The sequence below is a fragment of the Saccostrea cucullata genome, unplaced genomic scaffold (assembly GCF_032062105.1).
Source record: "Saccostrea cucullata isolate Sc308-1 unplaced genomic scaffold, CSIRO_AGI_Scuc_v1 ctg1783, whole genome shotgun sequence".
Lineage (NCBI taxonomy): Eukaryota > Metazoa > Mollusca > Bivalvia > Ostreida > Ostreidae > Saccostrea > Saccostrea cuccullata.
The window spans coordinates 100,061-124,455 of NW_026928505.1; the positions used below are offsets into that span (position 1 = coordinate 100,061).

Here is a 24,395-nt window from a genome sequence, read left to right on the forward strand (position 1 = left end):
ATTCATATTTAATTTTTCACAGATTATTTATTAGATCCTGGGATGAATAAAAATCAAGCATGCATAAAATACCGTATATGTGGTAAATGTACGGTTTAAAATATGGGCATTTATAATGTCACTCAGGTGTAAATTACAGGTGTATGTTTCATTCATCTCTAGCATCGATCACAGCATGTCACGTGTCACCAGCCGCTTCACGTTACTACGACAACATCAATATCAAAAATGGCGACCATAATTTCGATTTAAAATGTCTGCAATTAAAAAGTACACTAATACTTCAAACATTTGTACGGATTTTGAAATAGAAAACGTGTGTATTCAGCATTTCCAGTGTTAAATCTTTCAAAACTGGTTTTTCACCTTCCGAAGGATTAATTAATATTTTTGGATTTAAAGCTCGGGAATATTTACCTGCCTTTATTATAAGTATAAAGTGTAGGTGACTATAGAAGGGTTTCCCGTCACAGAAATTTAAACGGCAAACAAAATTATTCCAACACAAAGCCGAGAGGTAAACAAAAAAATCCATCGTCATGGGTGATTCGCAATCACAATAAAAATGGCGAAAGCGAAGCCGGTGTCTTGTCATGTCGCATTGGAGTAGATTGATATCTGGATTCTTAATATTGTGTGTGTTGCTTTGATTTATGAATTATTTTGTGTTGACTTTGTCATAAGTGTACAGGAATAAAATAAAAATGCCTGAGCAACGGGTTTACGTTTCCCGTCCGGTCATGAAAAGAACTCTTCCTCGAACACCCAGTGACACGGAGACAGAAACCGATTCGGAGTCAGTGACGTCATATTGCAGCACGTGTACACAGACGACAGCAAGTACTAACATTATTGATGAACGAAATAGAGTCATTCGAAGGAAAGTTGTGAGAAATCCCCAGGTTTTACGTGCAATTATTGAACGACCCCCCAGAGACAAAATCACTCGTAAAGAATATGTGAAACCCATAGAAAACTCAATGGAAACAAAACAATACCTCCTTAAGAAACATTTAACGGATTCAGCTAAATATCAGGGTAAAGGAGTTGAATCCTCGAATTATGAGAATGTAAATCTCGTAAGAAAGCCGGGACGGAGACCTGGATCGGCCTCCTCCGTCCGTGCCGTAAGGACAATCCGGACTGTGGCGAGTTCACCCGACGAACCTGTCCGGAGAAGGATCATTCTTCGTGAAGCGGAAGGTGTTCATAAGACTTACGATGATGGACATGTTATGCAGCGTGTGATACGCCGCGTCGAACGAGAAGAGCCCAAGAGGGTTGTAGTTGTAAGACGCCCTGTGACGTCAGAGCGCGAGGGTAGGGTGGTCCGTCGAATAATCACCAGAAGCCGACCCAGTTCGTATAATGGTCGAGATGGGGGCGAACCGATCATCATTCGCCGTGAGAGACCAAGTTCTTATCACGCTGGTATGGCGGATGAATATGAACCTGTTCAAGCAGACGAAACATCCGAAACAACCGAAGACGAAAGAGAGCAGGTTGTCCGCGAATACCGCCTGCAGAACAACGAAACTCGAGCGGTCAAGCAACTGGAAGGAGATCGGTGGGTGGACGAGTATGATGTTCCTGACGTGGAAAAACGAAATGTCGGCGTACAGATGACGACAAACTACGTCGTACCGAAACCTCCGGAAAAAGAGAGTCGCACCATCGGTACTCAGACAAAAATTAAAAAGGAAAAACCACCACCCCGTGAGCCCACACCCCCTCCCCGCATTCCCACACCCCCTCCCCGCATTCCCACCCCACCTCCACCAAAACCGAAAAAGAAAAGGCAGCCCCAACCTCCACCACCGAAAATAAAAACACCGGAACCGGAACCTGTGCCTGTAAAACAGAAGCTGCCTCCTCCACTTCCGGTTATATACAAGGTAAGTGTATCTAACATTTCGTTATATAATATCAACATGCAGTGAGCCTTTGCAAGGCTTGTTTGATTGCTTTGCGAAACTTTAAACTATAGTACTTGTACAATGAATGCACTTTCATGATTGTTAGAATAGACCAAGATTCAAAATTAATCAAGAACAAGAACAGTATCTTTACAGAAAAGGTGCATTTAGATATAATCATTGACATTCTGAACGTTGTAATGACCTGTAGAAAAACTTTTTTACAGAAGAAATCTCGACACCAGTACGTCCGTGTCGGAGGTGGCTGGATGAAGATCGACCATTACAGGAACCATCACGTCCCACTGAGGATATACGAACACAAGAGAGAAGCCGCAAATAACAAGTTTCTGTCTGTAAAATACCGCTACACCAAGGATAAAAAGAAGACACCCGTAGCTTGGGCAAAATATAGAGGAAGAGTGGCAAGCGAATCCTGAGCTAGGATCGCACATTGCCCTCGAACTTAGCGCTCGGGCTAATTGCATAATTCGGTGTGCCTTTCATGGGCCAAGTAGGATTTAAGAAACCTTACTAGTAGAACTGATCTAACTTAATGACTTGACTGAAATAGATACAAATGTACTAGTGGATTTTGCATTTTGGAAATGCTGCATTTACTCCCTTAGTTGACGTTCGCAAGAAGACAGCAACAACTTCATTCAATTTGTAGGATTCCTAATGGGTTTTTTTTAGATTTCTATGTGGAAACATCGAACATTATATCTTTTTTTCAATCTAGGAAAAAAAAAATTTCATTCCCCCTCGTAGTCCTATAGTATTGTTAATGAATCTATTGCAGTACGAAAATGAAAATATACGAACTTTGATTTAACTCGCATTCAATAGCAACGAAGTGCAAGTATATATATTCGAGATATCGGGGTAGTTCATTTTTTCCCCTGACTTTTCAGAACAGATTCAGAACCCCATACAAAAGTCATATATCTCAGTTTTACCACTTTGTTACTTGCTGAATATTAGTATTGCGCTGACGACAATCATTTTTCTTCTCCAAAGACGGTTACATGGCAGGCATCTGAGACCACGGTGTTGTTTTGTTATTCTTTGGACCGTGTTGTTCTGTTATTTATCGTTACCAATATGTATTATAGTAGTGTGTACTAAGGAAAGACTGTTTTTAAAAACTACAAACTGTTTAACCTAACATAATTATTAGATTAAAGATCTAGATATGCAAGTTTAGAAATCACTGTATTTGAATTTGTTTAAGTGAACATTGCTGATTTTCCCTCACAATTACTCGTGCTTTGAACTGGCACCTTGGCTTGCTCAATAGATAATGGATAAATATATGTATATATTATAGTATACAAATGTACATGACTTTAATTTTCGTCGAGTCGTCTGTATTAGTTAAACTAGTATAGTAATATACTTCTAGTCAAACTTAGTCGTTTATTTTACCTGTTGACAGGCATTTATATATAGATTTTGTATGCAATCCAAGTTTTTCTTACACTTGCATGTATCATGAATGTACAATTGTACTTGATATTTTTAACTGTTCATTTTTTCTGAATAATATATATTTTTAATTTTCACCAGCGTTTACATTTTTTCTATCAATAAGCAAACACGTGTTTCATACATGTATATATTTATGACAACACAATGCAATGCATATGGAAATTTAATGTACATGTGTATGTGCGTTTATAAATGTACATGCATGCATATATTTCGCTTCACTTTGCAGTGTGTTACCGGGTATAATTTTATTCTTTAATTCACACATTAATTTTGACCTCGGTATAACCTGCCAAATGATTACATTCTTGCTGGATCAAGCTGAATCTTGAGCAAACACAAGATTTATTTGTAAGTGTTAACAATTGCTGCAGAATTAATTTCAAGTTAAAATTCCTTCAAGGTTAAATACCCGTACAAACAATGGATTCCTGCTGTGATAATTTCTCAAGAGGGCATTGAAAATGAATGCCTTCTGGTTTTGTCAATAGCTTCATTGAAATGCATGCAATATAACAGTAACAAAAAATACGCATATCGTTGTTCTCATGCAATTGTTCAATTTTGAATTTTCATTATAACCAAACTTTTACAAGGAGAGGAAACCAGGCCCCTATATACCATAACTTGTGTCTAAACTTGGGCGAATTTTCAACCAAATGAATCTCTTAATTCCGCAGGCACCTGACGTTACTTATTTTTCTTTTGATAAAATAGGTTTATTATCAGGTACGGGTATATTTTTTTTTAAGAAAAATAGGTAACGTCAGGTGCCTGTGCTTCTTTCAATGGTTTTACACCGGTATTTGATTTTCGGGAAAATGCAACCACAATATATTAGAACCCACTACAATGACAACAGTTCGACCATTAATAAAATTTTCTGAATGACAGGGAATATCCAGCCCCATGCACCTCCGAACACCTTTACCTGAAACCCTAGGCGTGTTCTCAGGCCGGAGGGGTGGGGTGGGGGGGGGGGCACTACCTTTGAGTAATTTCGTTTATACACGTATACCCCCCCCCCCCCCCCCCAAATTCCAGCGATAAATTATATTTACACAAGGAAAACAAATGTTACAATTTACTGTACATGATGTAGATTGACATCGGGTGATAATCTTTTGCTTGTCAAAAATACAATGTATTTAAAAACTTTGAAATTGTTTCCAACGCGTGGCTGTCTAGGTTTCAATGACATGCATTGGTAAAATACAAGTCCTCAAGCAGCCATTAAAATTTTCTTTCTAATTAAAAACTATACATGTATGTAAATGAAGTCTTATAAATTACACTTTTATTAAACTGTTTCCAATATCCAGAGAAGAAGATATTTAAAAAAAACTTTATTTATAATCTGATAATTCCGTTTATAGAAAATTAAAACTGAACCCCGCGGCTTTCCACCGCCTTAAGAAAATCAGACTACTCTCTGCAAATTGACTAGATTGCAACTTCTCTAATACTGGAGAGTTCCTAAAACTTGTCCCTGGTTTATAGTTTGTGATCTAAAAAAAGTTTGAAATTCATATGAAGAAAAAATCTGTAACATATTTTGTGCTTTAAGCCCAAGGTGAAATAATAGTAGTCGTCGCGCTATTCAAAGCTGCGATTACCCTCGCACTTCATTTTGGAAATGTCTGGTTTTACGTGAACATGTATCTATATTGCCTTGGCTAGTAAAGATCAAGATATCAGTTCATAATGTGAAACAGTCAGGTTGTCTCCTTCAATGAATAAAGATGTACTGTCTACGAAGACATTTATGGCAAGTTCACACAGTAACCTGGCTATTGTCTCCATATAAGGTAAAAAGAAGTACACTATTTTCCTCTTGATGTCTCGATGAACCTGAGACCTTCTGGATATAATAAGAGCGCAATAAAATCTTGTATATACAAATAAATTCATTAACATGAAATCCACAGGTGGTTGTTTGATACAGTACACTAGTTTATTATAGGCCAACATGTACAATGACACAAACGCGACATTGTTTAGTAATAAACTACATGTACTTGATGTAGCCTAAAATATCATAAGTATGAAACAATTAAGCACTTGTTTGTTTATTTTAATCGAAACACACGGGACAAATGTAAAGATATTAGACAAATTACAGACATTGAAAATTGGGGCTTTTTTTGGTTTAGCCCTTCCCCATTTTATTTACTTCTTCTGCCTAAGCCGGTAACCCACCATCCACCCTTTCTTTTACATTGATAAAAGTTCGTATCTAAACATAACAAGTGATTTCAAATTTTCAATGTTTTATATATTCTATAATCTTGATTAAATATCAACAATACACATATTACACAATCTGTAGCACTGATAAGTACACCTGTACTTAGGACTGGAATGATCACAGTAACTTTGACACGACTATAAGACTACTTCTGTTTACATAGTAAAAACACAGTCAAAGGGAAATAACTCGTACAATCAATATCATGTCATGGATTTCAACCTTGCAGGAAATAGTACTGACAGAGACATCATAAAGATAAATATTTCCAACATATATGCCTTAGTTTGTTCATTATACAAGATCTACACATACTAGTAAACAAATGAATTACAAATACATGTACATCATTTTGCTATTAAATGCAATGTTTTTGGAAATTTGTTTTTTAAAATTCAGACATCATGTTAATATCCTAAATCATTTGAAGATTACACATTACTATATGTTATGTGTGCAAACCTTTGCACATGAAGTTAAACAAAACTATAAAGTATCAACCATGAAGTTCCCACTGACTAGACTTGCGTATTGATCCAGTTTTGATATACATATGAGATGACCTAGGTACAGTATATAATGACTATAAACAACTGCTGGGTTTAATCCATGAACTTCCTGTTGGGATTAGCTCCATACAAAATCGTTCTCAACTCTGGAATCATCTGCAATAAAAGAGTGAAATCTTTCTTCAATATGGAAAGCTAAACTTATTCCAATGAGCCATACTATTGTAAATGCAAATCTTTGCAGTTGTACTATACTATGGACCACTTATTAATATATACTGTAAATCACGTTTTATTCGCGAGAACTTTATTTTCGCGCAATTACGCGAGACAGTGTGCTCGCGAAAATTTAATTCTCGCGTATAATAGTATTCCTTAAGATTATATAAAGCAATAACCACAATTCGTGAAAATTTTGTCTCGCCAATCAAGAGTCAATTACTATCTCGCGAAAATAAGGTGTCGCGAAAATTTAGTGATCTACAGTACATGTATGATGTACATTTGCTTGTCTATTCATTAAAGACATGACACGTTTCTTTGCAAGAAATAAAATTGTATATGTATGTACCTTGTTTCATACAATAATGAATGAAAGCATTTTCCATCTTCATGCACCTTGATGATTGACTGCTGAAAACTTTACTTTTTACAAAGGGAAAAAATTGTGATTCATGAGTTCTCAACAATAAAATCAGATTATTGGGCCACTCTTTGTTACCTATTAACTCAGAAGTCTCAAACACTATATATAGAGCATATCCCACAGATTTTTTTTCCTTATCAGATTTTAAGGGGGGATATCATGCTTTAATGATCTGATTGCATAAACAGAAAATTATTTTCACTTGAGAATTGAGAGTTTCCTCCCTTATCACATTACGGCAAGGTACAGTAGATGAATTTGCTGTGTTGCTGACTTGAATATTTGCATATTCTCTACAATGAGACTGTATATAATGTCCTTTGTTGCAGTAAATGCTAGCTGGCAAGAAATATATCCCTTACTTCTCATAAGCCCTGATCATGAGCTCGGAGCATAGGACAATATTTGCAGCTCTCCACCGGCAAGTATTGACTACTCTACATGTATATGAGTAAAATATCCTCGAGAGGGACACAAAACAACAAGCAAAGAAGTAAAACTTCCAATAGTTGAATTAACTTAGGGATTTTTCATCAAAATGGGTAAACTTGCGATAATAAATGTGTACCTGTTGACTCATAAGGGCAAGCCGACTCTCCAGCATGTTTTCTACTCGGATTTTCCCACTCTGGGCTAAAAGTTCAACCCCTCCTGACCTGTGGATATACAAAATGAGCTACAGATCACAAGCAAAAAATGACATCAATATACAGTTAAACTTTGGTATCTCCCACTCTAATATGTCAAATACCCTCTGGATGTGTCGAAGTGATGTGGAAGCTTTAACCACAAATTCTTTTAAGTATTTTACCCTCGATAACTCCAATCCTCGGATATCACAGTCTTTTCTCAGTCCCATCAGGTTAGTTTGTCTTTTTTTAAAATTTTTTTTTATTGGTTTCAAGATAACATTTTTCAAGTAATTTTGCTGAGCTGATAGAGTATATGAAAACAAGCAACATTTACAATGATGTTTTAAATGTTCAAAATCAAAATTATCTGGTAAAATTTTACTATATTAATAATTTTGCTTGTCAGACTGAAAGACAATAATTAGCAAAACTGTAGGTCAAGAGATTGAAATTAATTCTTTCTTTCTTTTTAAATTTACATACACAATGAAAGATTTAATTTTTCAAAGCATTTAAAGGGCAACAACTCTTAAATACGATGTAGTAAAAATCACTTGTATTTAAAAAAATTAAATTCAATACTGAGAACTTTAGAGTTTATATTATAATTACAGTGATTGGGATAGGCTAGGGAGTAAATGTGACAATGGCACACCCCAAGTCAGTGTCAATGTGACATTTCAAAATTCAATGCGCCAAACAGACTTTTTAATGGGACATTTCCTAGTTACAAACTTGCAATTAATTACTTGCTGTTTGAATTTCAGTTGACTTTACTTAATTGAAATTGTCAAATTATTGAATGACGACATTAAAAGATACAAAATTAGTATATTTGTATTCACAAGTGTCAGAAAATAAATAAACACTGCAATTTAATTTCAATTCTTTATTTTTTGTGTCCGATGTTTGACATCTTTAAAATGATTTAAAGCCTGGTTTAGATCTATACTGCTTCCCTCCAATTTATATTCAATTTTCGTTTTGGTTTTTCCTCCGAGACTACATCATCAGTCTTACCGTCAGATTTATCTCCATTCGTTCTGTCAGCATGTTATACTTCTTCCGAGTCATTTTGTAGCGATTTACTTAAATTTGTTTGTTAGGATTGTGAAAATTAAGAAAAGTCTGTCCTTTATCGGTACGAGGTATTTTCTTAGGCAGCATGCTGCACTCCTGACACCAGTTTATTTCGTGCCCGTTAGCCAATCAGAAAACACGTAACTGTTTGATTAGATACTGGAGAAAAGAAAGTCATACGAACGCTTTAACTGAACGATATAAAACACTGTTTTTATTTCAAGCGTAAATTGACAGCGATTGTTATGGGAAAGACTACAAGCGCTTGGGGGAAAGCTCAAAGTTTAAAAGTATGCAGTGCATTATATGCGCCACAATGGCGCAGCGTTTTTAATTTTAATGTGACATTTTAAAATTTAATGCGACTATGGCGCAGGGCGCGTGCTTATCCCAATCACTGTAATTAGCAAGATTTCTTAATATGAATATTACATATTAGATCTGACAAGTTATACTGGACATGCATAATTCAAAGATTCTTTTCTCTTGTAAAATATATTTCAATTTCTACGATAAAAAGCTCAACTCTGACCACCTGAATACTCACACATCATTTCCCAGGAAGTTGTCCGTATCTATGGTGATGGAGACATCATTCCCTGTGGCTTCTTTGTACTGCCGTACAGCTGACGGAAGACTTTCCTACAGAGAAAAAAAAAACATATGTTATTAATGTTAGACATCTTCAGTGTATACATGTATTACATGTAACTGTGATTTTTGAAAGTCTTTCAGAAAAACAGAAATGATCTGTAATTCCTGTTTTCTTCACAAAAACTTTAATTTTTTTTTCTTAACTACACAAGGCCATCTGCTTGCAAAAAATTTCATTCTCATGTATATTTTTGGTTTATTGGAGAATTGCTGTGTTAACAGACTATGTCCAAAAAGCAGAATTCGTGATTTCTCTCACTTACAAATTCCAATGAATTATTACTTAAATAAATTTATACAACAAATAAATTTCCAAGAAAATTTAGTTATGTGAAAAACAGTTTATAAAAAATTTAAACAATTTTTAACAATATTATGAGAATGATCAGTCTAGTTTCAATAAATCATTAGAATAGGGAATAAAGTGCCGCGCCACAGCATGATACGCCCGTCAAAAGATTACAATTTTCTTGAACAGTTTAGATGCAAGAAAATCACATCAACCTTGATTCTAAGATTTCGATTATTTTTCCATTCCTTAAAATATTTATCCATCCCCTGTGATGTATGCATCAATTATAATAAATATTACATCACTGATAGATTTCAGTGCTGGTTGTGTTAGACCTTGTCAAATGCCCATCATCAAATTAGTCTTAACAACTGAATGTACACCAAATTAATTTTGAAAACATAGGTAATCAGAGATTACAGAGCTCACCTCAACGAATGTTGTCTTTAAATAAGGCAAAGTCACACAATTAACCAACAAAAAATGTACATTCCAAAAATGAAAATATCTAAGCAATTTTGATCTGATACTTTGAAGTAGACCAACATAAAAAATTTAAAGTAGTTCTTCTTCATGAAAATGTAATTCAGCATCTAAAGCAAATTTGAGTTTTCATCTCTTGATGCAACATTTGTGCAAGTTTGGTTTATACGATGTTATAAAAGCCTTAAAGTTTTTTGGTAATAGACCTGCAACCATAACTTTAACCTGGTCTATTATCTGAAAAATATATATGTCGAATTCAGCATCCGAAGCAAGTCCATTAGTGTGCATCCTAAGATGTATCGTCCATGCAAGTTTGCACATTATAAGGCTCATAGTTAATTGGAAATGAAACATACATCAAAAACTAACATTTTCACTCATCCACAAAATGTAGGTCAGATTCAGCATCCGAAGCAAGCCTGGTAGTATGCATCCTAAGATGTATCATCCATGCAAGATTGGTCATTAAAGAACTCATAGTTACTTGGAAATGAAACCTGCACCAAAAACTTTTACTTGTTCACTCAACCGGAAAATGTAGGTCAGATTCAGCATCCGAAGCAAGCCCGGTAGTGTGCATCCTTAGATTTATCATCCATGCAAGTTTGGTCAACATAGGGCTTAAAGTTACTTGCAAATGAAACCTGCTCCAAACACTTTAACCTGTTCACTCAACTGGAAAATGTAAGTCAGATTCAGCATCCGAAGCAAGCCCGGTAGTATCCATCCTTAGATGTATCATCCATGCAAGTTTGGTCAACATAGGGCTTATAGTTACTTGGAAATGAAACCTGCACAAAAACTCTAACCTGTTCACTCAACTGGAAAATGTAGGTCAGATTCAGCATCCGAAGCAAGCCTGGTAGTATCCATCCTTAGATGTATCATCCATGCAAGTTTGGTCAACATAGGACTTACAGATACTTGGAAATGAAACCTGCACCAAAAACATTAAACCTGTTCACTCAACCGGAAAATGTAGGTCAGATTCAGCATCCGAAGCAAGCCTGGTTGTATCCATCCTTAGATGTATCATCCATGCAAGTTTGGTCAACATAGGACTTACAGATACTTGGAAATGAAACCTGCACCAAAAAACTTTAACCTGTTCACTCAACCGGAAAAAGTAGGTCAGATTCAGCATCCGAAGCAAGCCCGGTAGTATGCATCCTTAGATGTATCATCCATGCAAGTTTGGTTAACATAGGGCTTATAGTTACTTGGAAATGAAACCTACACCAAAAACTGCACCAAAAATGTTAACCTGCTCCAAAAACATTAACCTGGTCATTCCTTTGCTAAAATTGCAGCATCTGAAACTTTGACTGGTACAATGAAACACACTAGAACCATCTTCCATGCATGTCTAATCAATATAGGACATAGAAGTACTTAAAAAGAAAACTGCTCCAAAAAACTTAACCTTAACCCGGGACGCCGACGCCGACGCCGACACCGACGCCGACACCGACGCCGACGCCGAGGGTATTACATAAGCTCCCCCAACTTCATTGAGGTGAGCTAAAAAAAAAGGCTGGCCATCAAATGACATATGTTATAAACTGACCAGCAGTTCTTCTGTCTAATCCCCAAAGGGTACAGATAAGACGCTAGCCTTCCTACACTGAACTCATTAATTAATCTTTAACTGGATGCTTGTCTACTCATTACTACCAAGAGATGAATGGGTCTGCACAATCTACTATATTTTTTTTCTTAAAACATATAAAATACTCAAAGATTTTTTTTTTGGTTGAGATTTAATGTCCGACAGGTTTTAATATGTAATTCATATGGACATGCTGATTTCACCCCACCCCATAAAATTAGTTTTTAAATAATGTTACATAATATCAGATTGGTCTATTATGCAGTATCAAATTTGTTTTAATTACTTTTCATCAAATTCATTTTAAAACTTAAGCTAGTCAGCAAGAGCTATTTTTAATCAAACAGGCTTACCCATTTGCCCAATACTCAAGGGACATAGATAACACCAATGCTCCTCGCACTCAAAACCCATTAATTTCTCTCTAATTTGACATGCAATTTTCTGTCATCAAAATTCTTCTTGACCAGTGCTTGATAATTACACTCATGGGAGAGGTAGGATTTCTCTAACATACATTATATTTGTTAAAGATTGCTGTCAAGTATATGCTTAAAAAAAATAAGTATTTTCTTGATTTAACACTTTTTTAATAAGGACAGTACAATACTCTTACATTATTTGGGATGTTTAAATGAATAGCAAAAAGACACTTTTTTTAAAAAAAAATTCACTTAAGGTAAAGATCCATACCATCCTATAGAAATAACGGAACTACAGATTTTGTTGAAACTTTTCAGAATCTTAACTGAGTATTTGTCCTTTCCAGATCAGTGTAAATTTTGGGGTCAACCGGGCCTCCTTTTGAAAGGATTGTTACTAAAAATAGACATTGTCTCGTGAAATGACGGAAATGCGGAAATTAAGATATTTATTCTAGCTTTCTAAAATTAAAAGCAAAAGAATTTTTTTAACATATGAATCATAGAGAAAATATGCTTGTTTGAATGTTTAATTATTTTTTTAATCTGCTGATCCACCTAATATTACTTTCTAGGGCGAATTAAACATATTTAGCTCAAAATTATAAAGTTCATTACTAGTAAAAATAAATTGCTGCTTGATATTCTGACTACAGATTTCTTTTTAAAATTAACACATTATTTTCCAATGTTCTCTCCCTTATATGGCATAAAAATTAAGTGGGGCAGCGGGCATCAAACAAGAAAATTTCACATTTTTAAACCAAATTTGCTGAAAAATGATAATTTGAAAAATCTTTTTAACATCTATACTTTTAGGATTTGGGTGTAAAAATCGCTTTAAATATTTGAAACTATCGATAATAGAACAGTAATAAGTATGGTTTAAATCATAAGTTGAATATTTAATGCATAGACGGCCAAAAATTCGTTTTCACGATTCACAAGCATAATAGTAATCGGGTTCAATCTTCGGAATATTCTATAAACCGTTAATGCGCATGTGTGACGTTGTGACGGAAGTGAAAGAAGAAAATACTTTCAATTTCAACATGGGTAGCAATCGGCAATCCTCGGCTGACTCCGCTACGCTCCATTCAAACCTCGGATGTGATTGGTGGAGGAATACGCAACAGATCCTTACATTTCTCCGCCGGAAACTGCCTTATCACTCATTTCGTATTTCGCTCTGCATAACGTTCTTCGAAAATGTTTATTAATTTGTCCAATTCTTTATCGTAAACAGGTTTAGATTACATCCTCATGTTAATAGGCTTTGAAAGCAAGAAAAAACTGTTGAGCGTACCACAAAATAACTCCGATTTCAAATGTATGACATTTGAAAGAAATTCAAATAAGATCACATGACTAAATCAGCAAGATGGTAGATCACCGTTGACGTCCGAGGTTATGTGCGAGGTACGAGTCATCCGAGGAAATCCGAGTGCATGGGTAGTTTGGATGCGATTTAGTTGATTAAAAATTTAGAGAAGTGGCACGTTTTACTACTTTTTGTGTCTATGTAATACATTTCTCGCTATTCTTAGATACAAATAAGTGGTTTGTTTGCCACATCTTTTTAACGTCTGGTTTCTGATCTCAGGAAATGCTCGGACCTGTCCAAGTAAGGTTCAACGTTGTTTATCATGTTTTTATTCACATACCATATAAAATAGATCAAATTAATGTACGCGGAGATGAATATGTTCAGTGTTTCCACTTTGTAATGTTTGTTTGTTTAAAACACCGTGCTTACAGGCGATCATATCCTTGGAAGGCAGAGATCCCCTTCTTAAGCTAGGGACACTCTAGCACTGAATGATCCAGGTTTTCCGTACATAACTCAAATTCGTTTAATAAATTCAAGCTCCATAGTTGATGACTAGAATTGCATTGAGAGCATCATTACTAAAGCTATGTCATTTAATTGGTAAAATGTGAAGTAATTTATGTATTTTTAAAATCAATAAGGTTTTATAAATATATGAAAGAGTTCATAATTAAAAGGGTTAAGGTAAGTCACTCGTCAGCTTTTTAGAAAAGTTCACGCAGAACATCTAACTTCAAAAATATTTATTAAAATTCAATTTTAATAAAATAATTATATTCAACAATGTATATTTTTTATCAATCAAAGAAAAAACTGCTCAAAAAATCTTCAAAGAAGCAAGATTTATTAGGGACTATTTTTTGTGGTGGAAGGATATTTAGCAGAAATTTCTGCACATCTGCACATTTATCAAATTTAATGTCTAGAAACTTTAGCCTCACATACTTTTACTCGGAGAATATTTTCCTTTATGATATTGATAGGAATATTTGATATAGGTCTTAATTTATATTTTTAGAACAAGTTTTACACCTTCCTTCGACAAACTTTGCTAAAAACTGGAGATATATCAAAGAAGTCAAGATAAAATTTACACCATTTTTTGCCTTAAAATCACATATTTTGTCCAATATTTCAAATTTAACATCACTGACCCCAACCTTTTCTTTCATTATTTTAAACTACTCGATATTTATGACTGATCAGCACTTAATTCATACAAAGCTTAATATAAGAAAATATTATATTGCCTATTTATTTTTCTAAAACCCAAAATATGTTATGTTTTAGTGCAATAAGGTCACATAATTATTTACGCGCATTAATTTGCAAGATTTGATCAATAATAAATATTATTCAAACTATTTTACGTAAAGTAAGAATAAATTTATTGCCATGGTTACAGCTGATAAAATATAGTAAGAGATAATTGTATAAAAGTAATAAACTAAAGGGTTAAAATTTAAGTGCAAAAAGGTCAACTTAATTGTACCATAGATCAGTAAGATGCACACTGACCCCTTATTTTCTCTGCGGTTTTGAGTCACACTTTATGAGTACTTATCCAAAATATACTTTTAAAAAAATCCTTGATATAAGAAATTTGAGGAGTGACTTACCTTAAGTAAGTCAAACAATAAAAAAATAGTTGTTTTATGTACTCTGACCGAGCTGTCAAAATCACTCTTACACAATAATTTTTGTCAGCACTTATATTTTTTTTTCTCGTTTCCATAGTATAATTTCTATAGGATGCTTTTTGATTGCAATTTTCATGGCGGATCTAGTGGTGAGTGTGTGTGTTCCCATGGACATTGCAGAATTATTAAATGTACATACTTAACCTAGCAGTACAATTATTCTCTGCCATCCTTGGACTTTTAGTAAGACGCAGTATTCTCGGCACTAGTGTCTTTCAAATGGCAAATAAATTTTCATTGGTTAAAAAATTAATAACATCAGGTACTTTTAATCATTGTTGACAATCATTAGACAACTTACCGGTAATCTTACTTTCTTATATGTCCTGAATTTCTATCCCGGCCACATATATTTCAACGATGAATGAAAGCTGTGTAAATTTTAGAGGCTAAATACATAACATCAAGAATATCCCACCTTACTGAAAGTCCTAAGATAACAGTGAATTTTACTAAAAGTGACCTTGGATGGCAGGACCCCTCCTTGGAAAAACTGATCTATGCAAAATTGGTATGAAAAGTCATTGGTATGATGCTTTAAAAGTCAACACTCCCTGAGTAAATAGAATGTTCTATGTTAAAGTGATATTTTTATATGGATCCAGTGAGCATTTGTTCCATGAGTTTTGACACAGATTACTTTAAACATATTTTATTGAGTATAATTCAATCAGGATTGGGCAACAGGCAATGCCTATGTAAACCCTCTCCTTAAACACACACAGATTCTCGAACCTGAAATTGTCTGAGCTGATGAACATCATTTTAGGTACTGAATATTTAATTTGTATGTATACTTGTATATTAAAAGTACCTGAGGAATAATACATGCATTATGAACTTGGTCTAGTTTAAAAAAAAAAACTCTTTTCTGTTGCTCTGTGCCTAAAATAAAAAATTTTAATCAAGACATCCAAGATGGTTCAATTTGACTTGTATTGGATGTTAGGCAGTTCAATTATACTTCTTTAAAATTGTATTCTAATAATGAAATAGAAAAAAAAGATTTTTCCTTCTCCAGCTTTTTATCATGCTACATGACACAGCACAAAGTCCTAACTCATAAGTTTGGGAAGGACTCTTCATTCATTTGGGGGAAAATGGTTTGATACAAGTTTTGCATGCTGGTCCAATACATTATCTGGCTTTTTGGAACTGTGTTGCTTAGTGCATATTGATGTTAAAATAGATAAATGTGTAGGTGTATAATATTATTAAGCTCAATATGATATCAAAAACTATTTATGTAGGAAAAGAAAGAACTGAATAATCACTGGGAAAGTTATGCTATTTTTTTTTTAAACAAGTATCTTGATAAACCAAGTTTAACATCAACAAAAAAAAACTTATATAATTGTCTCCCCTTTCACTGAAAGTGGGGATACTAATGCCCTGTTCACACGACAAGTTTAATTCGCAGTAAATTAATGCGAAGCAAACTAATGCGAATCAAACTAATGCGAATTAAATTGCGTTCACACGACAGCTAATGCGAAGTAAACTAATGCGAATTAAAATTTTACTTCGACAGTCAGGCGTGAGGAAGGCTATTATGACGTCATTTGCAAATCACGTCACCTTATGCAGAAGCAGATACATTTGACATAATGTCACAGTGTCTGGAGACATATTTTAGTGATTAAGACATTTTTTCTTAGTTTTTGACTCAAAAATAGCACAAGTACTTAAAGTTGACCACCGACATGATGCATTTGACTCAATTTTGCCATTACGCATGCCCCAAAATTTAATTCGAATTAGCTTCGCTTAGCGTTCACACGAAGCTAATGCGAAGTAATTTAATGCGCAGTAAACTAATGCGAAGTAAACTAATTCGCATTAAATTCTCCGTGTGAACGCTAAGCGAAGCTAATTCGCAGTAAACTTACGTTTAATTCGAATTAAACTCTCCGTGTGAACAGGGCATAAATTTAGGTCTGTGCATCTGTCCGTGTGTCTTTCTGTCTGTCTGTAACACTTTCAAGAAGCCTTTGCATTGAAATTTTACACAGCAACTCTCTGTGGCTCGAGGGAGACCCTTATTGATTTTGTGATCAAAGGGTCAAGGTAATTATGCAATAAATTCTGTATGTTGGAAAATTGATTTGTTTTTGAAAAAAAAACACTGTCATAACTTTTAAGAGACAGTATTAATAATTTTTCATTCAAATAAAAAGCTACAATCTTGACATAAATCCATAAAATCTAAACTGAAACTGGTTATCTTTGTTTTTAATGATTAATCCATGATTAAACCACGCACAAACAACCTAATTGTACATATAATTATAACATTGTAAGCACTCGGCTTAACTAACAGAGTTGATTTTGTGAAATGTTGGATTGAAATTTTATCCTTTTCCTTATTCCTTTTTATATCACCCTCTATGATCTCATAGGCATTCCTATTTATCATCTTATACATGTATTCCCTTCTTTGTTACTGTCATGTTGTTATTTGTGGGTTTAAGTCTAACTATCATTACAGTAATCATGGTAATGCATAAAATTGCACATTATCTTATTAGCGACTGATACCTATTGCTATACTATTCACGGGTGCTTGAAGACAGAAATATCCCCATTCCCCATCTGATATAGACCCCTTGGTCTGTTCGACGTATGTTTTTCTCATTTATTATACATATTGTATATACCGTAGATGAGAAATATGTAATTTTATCATCAATTTGGAAATTGGCTCTAGCAAACATATAACAAGAGGCCCAAAAGGTTCGAAAATGGTTATGTACTATGTACAAGTATATAAGCAAACGTTAATGACTTTCGACAAAAGAGAACCATTTATTTGTTACTCTGTATTTTTTCAACTTCCAGAGAATCGAACCCAGGACACCTGTCAGTCTAATGACATGTGCAGCAATACACTACATTGTATACCCAAAGCACTACAAATGATAGCTAAAGATTATTGTGCACTAGCTTTAAAACAAATTTTTCCAAATTTTCAGCATATATGTCACATATTATGTGTATTAAGGAATTTTTTTGTCAATGTATCAATGTCCTTTCCTACTTAAATGAAATATTCTGGGTTTTTTTTATCAATAATTATTTTATGTTTCAGTGCAAGGATATACCAAATAACAGAGCATTAATATTTGTGCAGTAACTGTTTTATGTATGATATATACATTGTAAAAAAAAAGTTTTCCATAATTTTTTTTCAAAATCCTGAGTCAATCCCCAGGGGACGATATTTTAATTCAAACAATCGAGAAGAGAAAAACGACATATAAAAATCGGAATATTGAAGCAAAGTAGTTAGGTACCTGAATACTTTCAGAGCCGTACGTGGTTCGAAAATGGTTATGTACTAAGCCTATGTACAAACATGTAAGCAAACGATAATGACTTTCGACAAGAGAACCATTTATTAGTTACTCTGTATTTCTTCAACTTACAGAGACAAAAAACGACCCGATTGTCGAAGTCTTTTAGTTATCTTGTACTCGAGACAATGAATCTTCCATGCCATCTTTGTTGTACTTTCGGTTTGACGAATCATCTAAAGAACTATATGCGGTATTAACCAACATTTGCCCCCCAAAATCAAACTTTGATGGAGTAATATTTAATTAAGTCCTTAAACAGGGGAGTATATGCTGACTTCAAAGCACTGAATAATTTCATAAGTAATGACGTCATATGTACGTAATGACGTCACAAATATGACGTAAATTTCAGTTTTTTTATGAATTTTGCAGAAAAATGTACATATTTCGTAGATATTTTAAATAAAAGTCACCGAGCGCATGTGTGTTCAGGATAAATATTTTGATATAATGTGTAGAATGATAATATCAATGAAATATGTCAATATTGTTCCTGAACACACATGCGCTCTATAAATTTTAAAGCTTAAATTGTTGAAATTTTGTCCATTTTGTCCTCTTTCTGAAAAAGGATAGAAAATCGGACTAGTTTGTGATGTCATAAAAACAGAAATTGTGAATACTCTGCTCTGGAACTATAATATTTTCTGTTAACTTATATTTCTCGTACAATTTATTGAATTCAGCACATTTCAGGAAGTTTTCAAAATTTGACTTTTGTGGGGGCAAACATATGCAATATACCGCATATAGTTCTTTAAACTCTCCTTCGATCATGCATCCCGGAAAATAACTGAACATCGTATTTATTTATGCCTTTTATTTGGAAATTAATGTACCCTTTTTTTTTCCGGTAAGTGAAATCGACGTCAGGCATTTTTGATAGAATAAGCGTCGGGCGCGTTTGACGTAATAACGTCACAAACGAGAATAACGTCACATAACGTTATTTTACGTGGTATGGATCTTTACCTTAAATTAAAGGTCACAGTGACCTTGCAATAGGTCGCAACACACCTTCTACCTAAGATGCATAAACTGGCCAAGTTTGATGATTGTAGGTCTTATGGTTTTCTAGTTATGGGCCGGAAAGGATTTTTCCATATTTGGCTATAACTTCTTAATTAAAGGTCACAGCGACCTACTTTTTGTGTGCGACACACCTTCTACCCAAGATCCATCAGATGACAAAGTTTGATAATCCTAGGCCTAGTAGTATTAAAGTTATGAGCCGGAAACGAAAAAGCTAACAGACAGACGGACAGACGGACGGACACGAAGCCTATAACATAATACGTCCCGTCTTAAGACGGGCGTATAAAAAAATATATCTCTAATTTTGTTTATAAATTTATCTTATTTCAATCAATGTTGAGCCTTAGATATACTTTTAAATTGGCGATTGATATTGTCTCCCTTTTACCTTCACTAAGTCCACATCATTCTGTCGACATCTCAGTACAACGGACGCCTCTATAAGCTGAAACAGGCCCTGAAATCAACAAGGTAAATTTAAGTGCCATTTAAAACAGTATTTCTTTATGATGCTAACATTGGTATAACTTCTGAGGAATTCATAGCTTTTTATTCAGCTGGTAAATTTGATTATGATTATGATAATTTATGCATTATGGACTTTGCCCATTATGCAAATCATCTCAAGTTCCCAACTATCGCTGATGCCCTGGCATACTCTACTAACTAGACAGTGATTCTTTATATAAAGTACTTACTTGAGCTATCAGTCCCTCTAGTAACTTCTTGTACTGATTTCTGTCTGTTGTGATCTGACCAAGTCTTTTTCTGGCATCTTCCATCAAATCCTAAGAAAATTATATGAAGATCTTTGAAAAACTACTTAAGATTTTCTTCTATTTGATTACCATGTATGTATGTGTCCTTGAAAATTCTGGCCTCTTTATTAACTTGTTTAAATTGTCCACAAAGCGAATATTTTTTCTGCTTCCTTTTAAAAAAGAATAGCAGATAGCAAGACATCTGTATAGTTAAATTCATTGCAATGGAGAATACAAAAAGGCCTGAGAAATTCAAATATCTGAAATGAATGTAGCTTACATTTTATTATGAATTGTCTTTTGTCACTTTTTAATTTACTAATATCTGTTTTAAATGTTACATGAGCATCTAAATCTATTCATTTGAAGTTTTTTAAAGCATGATTACTGTTTGTAAGAACTATACCTACCCTCAGAAGATCTTCTCTCATCTTCAGAATCCGTAGTCTTGCCTGATTCAGCAGATTGGAACTTTGACTGAAAAAAAAAATTTAAAGATGAATTTCAAAATTCAGTTTATTAATAAATGTTACTATTTCAAACTTGACAAGAAACAAAAGGTACCTAATGACTTGAGATAATTGGGGTGAACACACATAGTTCTGAAGTTACTAGCAAAAATTAAAATCAAGGTCTTATTGGAAATCGTAGGAAATAAAAAGGACAGAAATTGAGAGCGTTATTTACATTTTCTTCTGTAGTTCCACCTGTTTCTCCTTCCTCTCGTAATACTCCATGATTTTAACTCTCTGTTGCTGAACAAGCCTTCCCTTCTCTATGTTGAACTCTTCCTCAGCCTGTAATTTTTTTTTATTATATAATAATAAGTTGTCCTTTGAATATTAATATTGCATGAACACAGCATACTGAAAGCCTACTGAGTAATGTAAACCAACTATTATTCACATCATTTTTTATTCATGACCTTTCAGTCTGACATCATTGCCCACCTATAACGCAGTAATTTTCACAACTCAGGAAACATTCATCTTTACAAAGCCTCAGTGAAAGCAAAAGAAACTGTTCACAGTGATTATTATTTGTGAGCAAATATGTATGTCGCCAAAGTTGAGGATATTTTGGCACACCAATAAAAGTTGGTTTACAGTACTCGGTAGTTTGTCTTAAGTTAAAAGTACAAAGTACATGATACTTCTATTGCATTGAGTAAATTTACTTGCATGTCTTTCTAAGTTTCTTGATGATGAACAACATATATTTAGACAAGAGGCCCATGGGCCACATCGCTCACCTGAGCACTGTGGCTAGGAAAAAGTAGAAATTGGTTTATTATTTAATAATTTAAATCCAAAAGTAGTACAATACCAATCCTGGCTTTGCTATTCTTGATAAGATGATTTTTAAAGAATTTTCATATATATGTCTATTAAAAACTTTGGTCAGCCATTGTGGCCCCGCCCTACCCCCGGGGGTCATGATTTGAACAAACTTGAATCTACACTACCTGAGGATGCTTTCTTATAAATATGTTTAATTATGGCTTTGTTATTCTTGAGAAGAAGATTTAAAAAAAATTTTCTATATATTTCTATGTAAAACTTTGGTTGGCCATTGCGGGCCATTGTGGCCCCGCCCTGCCCCCGGGGGTCATGATTTGAACAAACTTGAATCAATACTACCTGAGGATGCTGTCATATAAATATGATCAATTATGGCTTTTTTATTCTTGAGAAGAAGATTTTTAAAGAATTTTCTATATATTTCTATGTAAAACTTTGGTCGGCCATTGTGGCCCCGCCCTACCCCCGGGTGTCATGATTTGAACAAACTTGAATCTACACTACCTGAGGATGCTGTCATATAAATATGATCAATTATGGCTTTGTTATTCTTGAGAAGAAGATTCTTAAAGAAATCTCCTATATATTTCTATATAAAACTTTTGTCGGCCATTGTGGCCCCGCCCTACCCCCGGGGGTCATGGTTTGAACAAACTTGAATCTACACTACCTGAGGATGCTTCCATATAAATATGATCAATAATGGCTTTGTTATTCTTGATAAGAAGATTTTTAAAGAATTTTCCTATATATTTCTATGTAAAACTTTGGTCGGCCATTGTGGCCCCGCCCTACCCCCGGGGGTCATGATTTGAACAAACTTGAAACTACATTACCTGAGGATGCTTCCATATAAATATGATCAATAATGGCTTTGTGATTCTTGAGAAGAAGATTTTTAAAGAATTTTCCTATATATTTCTATGTAAAACTTTGGTCGGCCATTGTGGCCCCGCCCTACCCCCGGGGGTCATGATTTGAACAAACTTGAATCTACACTACCTGAGGATGTTTCCCCATAAGTTTCATCTTTCCTGGCTCAGTGGTTCTTGAGAAGAAGATTTTTAAAACATACCATCAAATTTTCATTAATTCCCAATTATCTCCCCTTGAATGAGGGCCTGGACCTTCATTTGAACAAACGTGAATCCCCTTCACCCAAGGATGCTTTGTGGCAAGTTTGGTTGAAATTGGCCCAGCGGTTCTTGAGAAGAAGTCGAAAATGTGAAAAGTTTATGACGACGACGACAACAACGACGACAGACAACGGACAAATTGTGATCAGAAAAGCTCACTTGAGCCTTTGGCTCAGGTGAGCTAATAAAAAGAAAAATTTATGTGAGAATCATTAGAATATTTTGTACTACCCACCTTAGCATCTATTTCTTCTGCCTTTTCATTGGCTTCCTGCTCTATGAAAGCCATCATGTGTTTAATCTACAAAAAATATTTTCAGATGTTCAGAGGTACATGTACATGTGTATTAATAAAATTTTATCCATTGAGACAAAAAGAAAAATATTGCAATATTGCTATATAGCTTTAAATAGTTATATAGCTTTATTAGCTAGTCAGAATAACTTAATTTAGCTATTTTACTACACTTTTTTCTTAAAGGTGTAATTTTCTTAGTATGTACAAAAAAGTACACCTTGGTGCAGTTATGAAATACAACCTTGAAATCTTCTTAAAATTATGCATGTAAAAATCACTCATCAACATAATCGAAATTATATGTCTCCTTGAGAGTCTTTGTATTCAAAGTTATGCAAGTTTTAGGACTAAATAAAGCAATTCCCTCGAGGGGAATATTATATTTTTTGGCTGAATAAGACTTCATGTTTCCCGAGCATTCATGCAATAAATTGTTTATTGTACCGAAACACCTTTAAAATAAACATAAACTTTCAAATTCGGCACTGCTCTCAAATTCACTTTCATTTTTTACGTAAAGTTACCATAAAACCGTCTACTTCTCTTTCAACGAACGAGAACTACACTAGGTGTTCCGAAAGAATGAAATATGATGAAAAACGTGCCGACGACCGGGAAATATGAAGTTTTACGGCCCGATCACGTGATAAATTAGAACCAATCAGATTACGCGTTGTTTAGAATATTTATAATGAGGTATATTAATTAAGGAATGAAGCTAATTTCAACTTATGTTATCCGATATAACATAACTTGGGGCAGTTTACGCTTTATAAACCGCGAAGCGGTTTATAAGAAAGCGTAAAGTGCCCCAAGTTTTGTTATATCGGATAACATAAGTTGAAATAAGCTTCATTCCTTAAAATTTAATTTCAGTGTAGACAATGAGACAATATTTCCTCCGGAAAAAGTCTTCAAAACTGAGCATTATTTTAAAAGTAACGTCAAGAGGAGTAATACGTTTTTGACGTAACTCATTGTGACGTAGGCAAGTTATGTTATACAAAATATTATATGTTGCTCTGAATGATTCAGCCAATGAAATTACTTGATACAAGTGAAATTAAATTATTAAATGATATTGACCAGTTGACAGTTGTGAGGTTAACTCAACTGCCAGTTTCAAAAATCTCAAAATCTTCCAGGTTCAGATAGAAAGATCAAAGAAAATACCGGGACAATTTAATGTAAATGTGTCTTTTTCTATCGTAAACTCATATAATGCATTTATTTTAGCCAAAGCTCTGTGCAAATGTCTGATAGAATTGGAATATTTTTGTTGTCAAGAAATCAATATGCTGATAGTGTAAAATTTCAGAAAACCTTTGGTAATTCAGGCAAATAATGTGAAGCTCTGTATTAAACTTTTCCATTACCTGTTTTTGGACATCTTGATCACTCATAGCCATCTTGACGGTTGACAAAAATCACTTTTTATTCACAGGAAAAATTTTTACTGGCAAATTTCTCGTGACTGTGATGAGCCCAATAAA

At 34.2% G+C, this 24,395-nt stretch overlaps 2 protein-coding genes across 2 annotated transcripts; one reads left to right on the forward strand and one right to left on the reverse strand.

The window, feature by feature from the left end:
- Positions 1 to 15: 15 nt before the first annotated feature.
- Positions 16 to 2,599, forward strand: LOC134277786 (serine/arginine repetitive matrix protein 1-like). Its single transcript, XM_062760094.1, has 2 exons — positions 16 to 1,895; positions 2,144 to 2,599. The coding sequence occupies exons 1-2, from the start codon at positions 705 to 707 to the stop codon at positions 2,354 to 2,356; spliced, it is 1,404 nt and encodes a 467-aa protein (XP_062616078.1). The 5' UTR covers positions 16 to 704; the 3' UTR covers positions 2,357 to 2,599.
- Positions 2,600 to 5,660: 3,061 nt separating this feature from the next.
- LOC134277806 (V-type proton ATPase subunit E-like) lies at positions 5,661 to 24,395 on the reverse strand. The gene is made up of 9 exons (XM_062760114.1): positions 24,279 to 24,395; positions 22,840 to 22,905; positions 20,855 to 20,964; positions 20,578 to 20,644; positions 20,105 to 20,194; positions 19,795 to 19,863; positions 9,070 to 9,164; positions 7,379 to 7,466; positions 5,661 to 6,320 (listed from the first exon to the last, which is right to left on the reverse strand). Exons 1-9 carry the CDS (start codon positions 24,309 to 24,311, stop codon positions 6,258 to 6,260), a joined length of 681 nt encoding a protein of 226 aa, XP_062616098.1. The 5' UTR covers positions 24,312 to 24,395; the 3' UTR covers positions 5,661 to 6,257.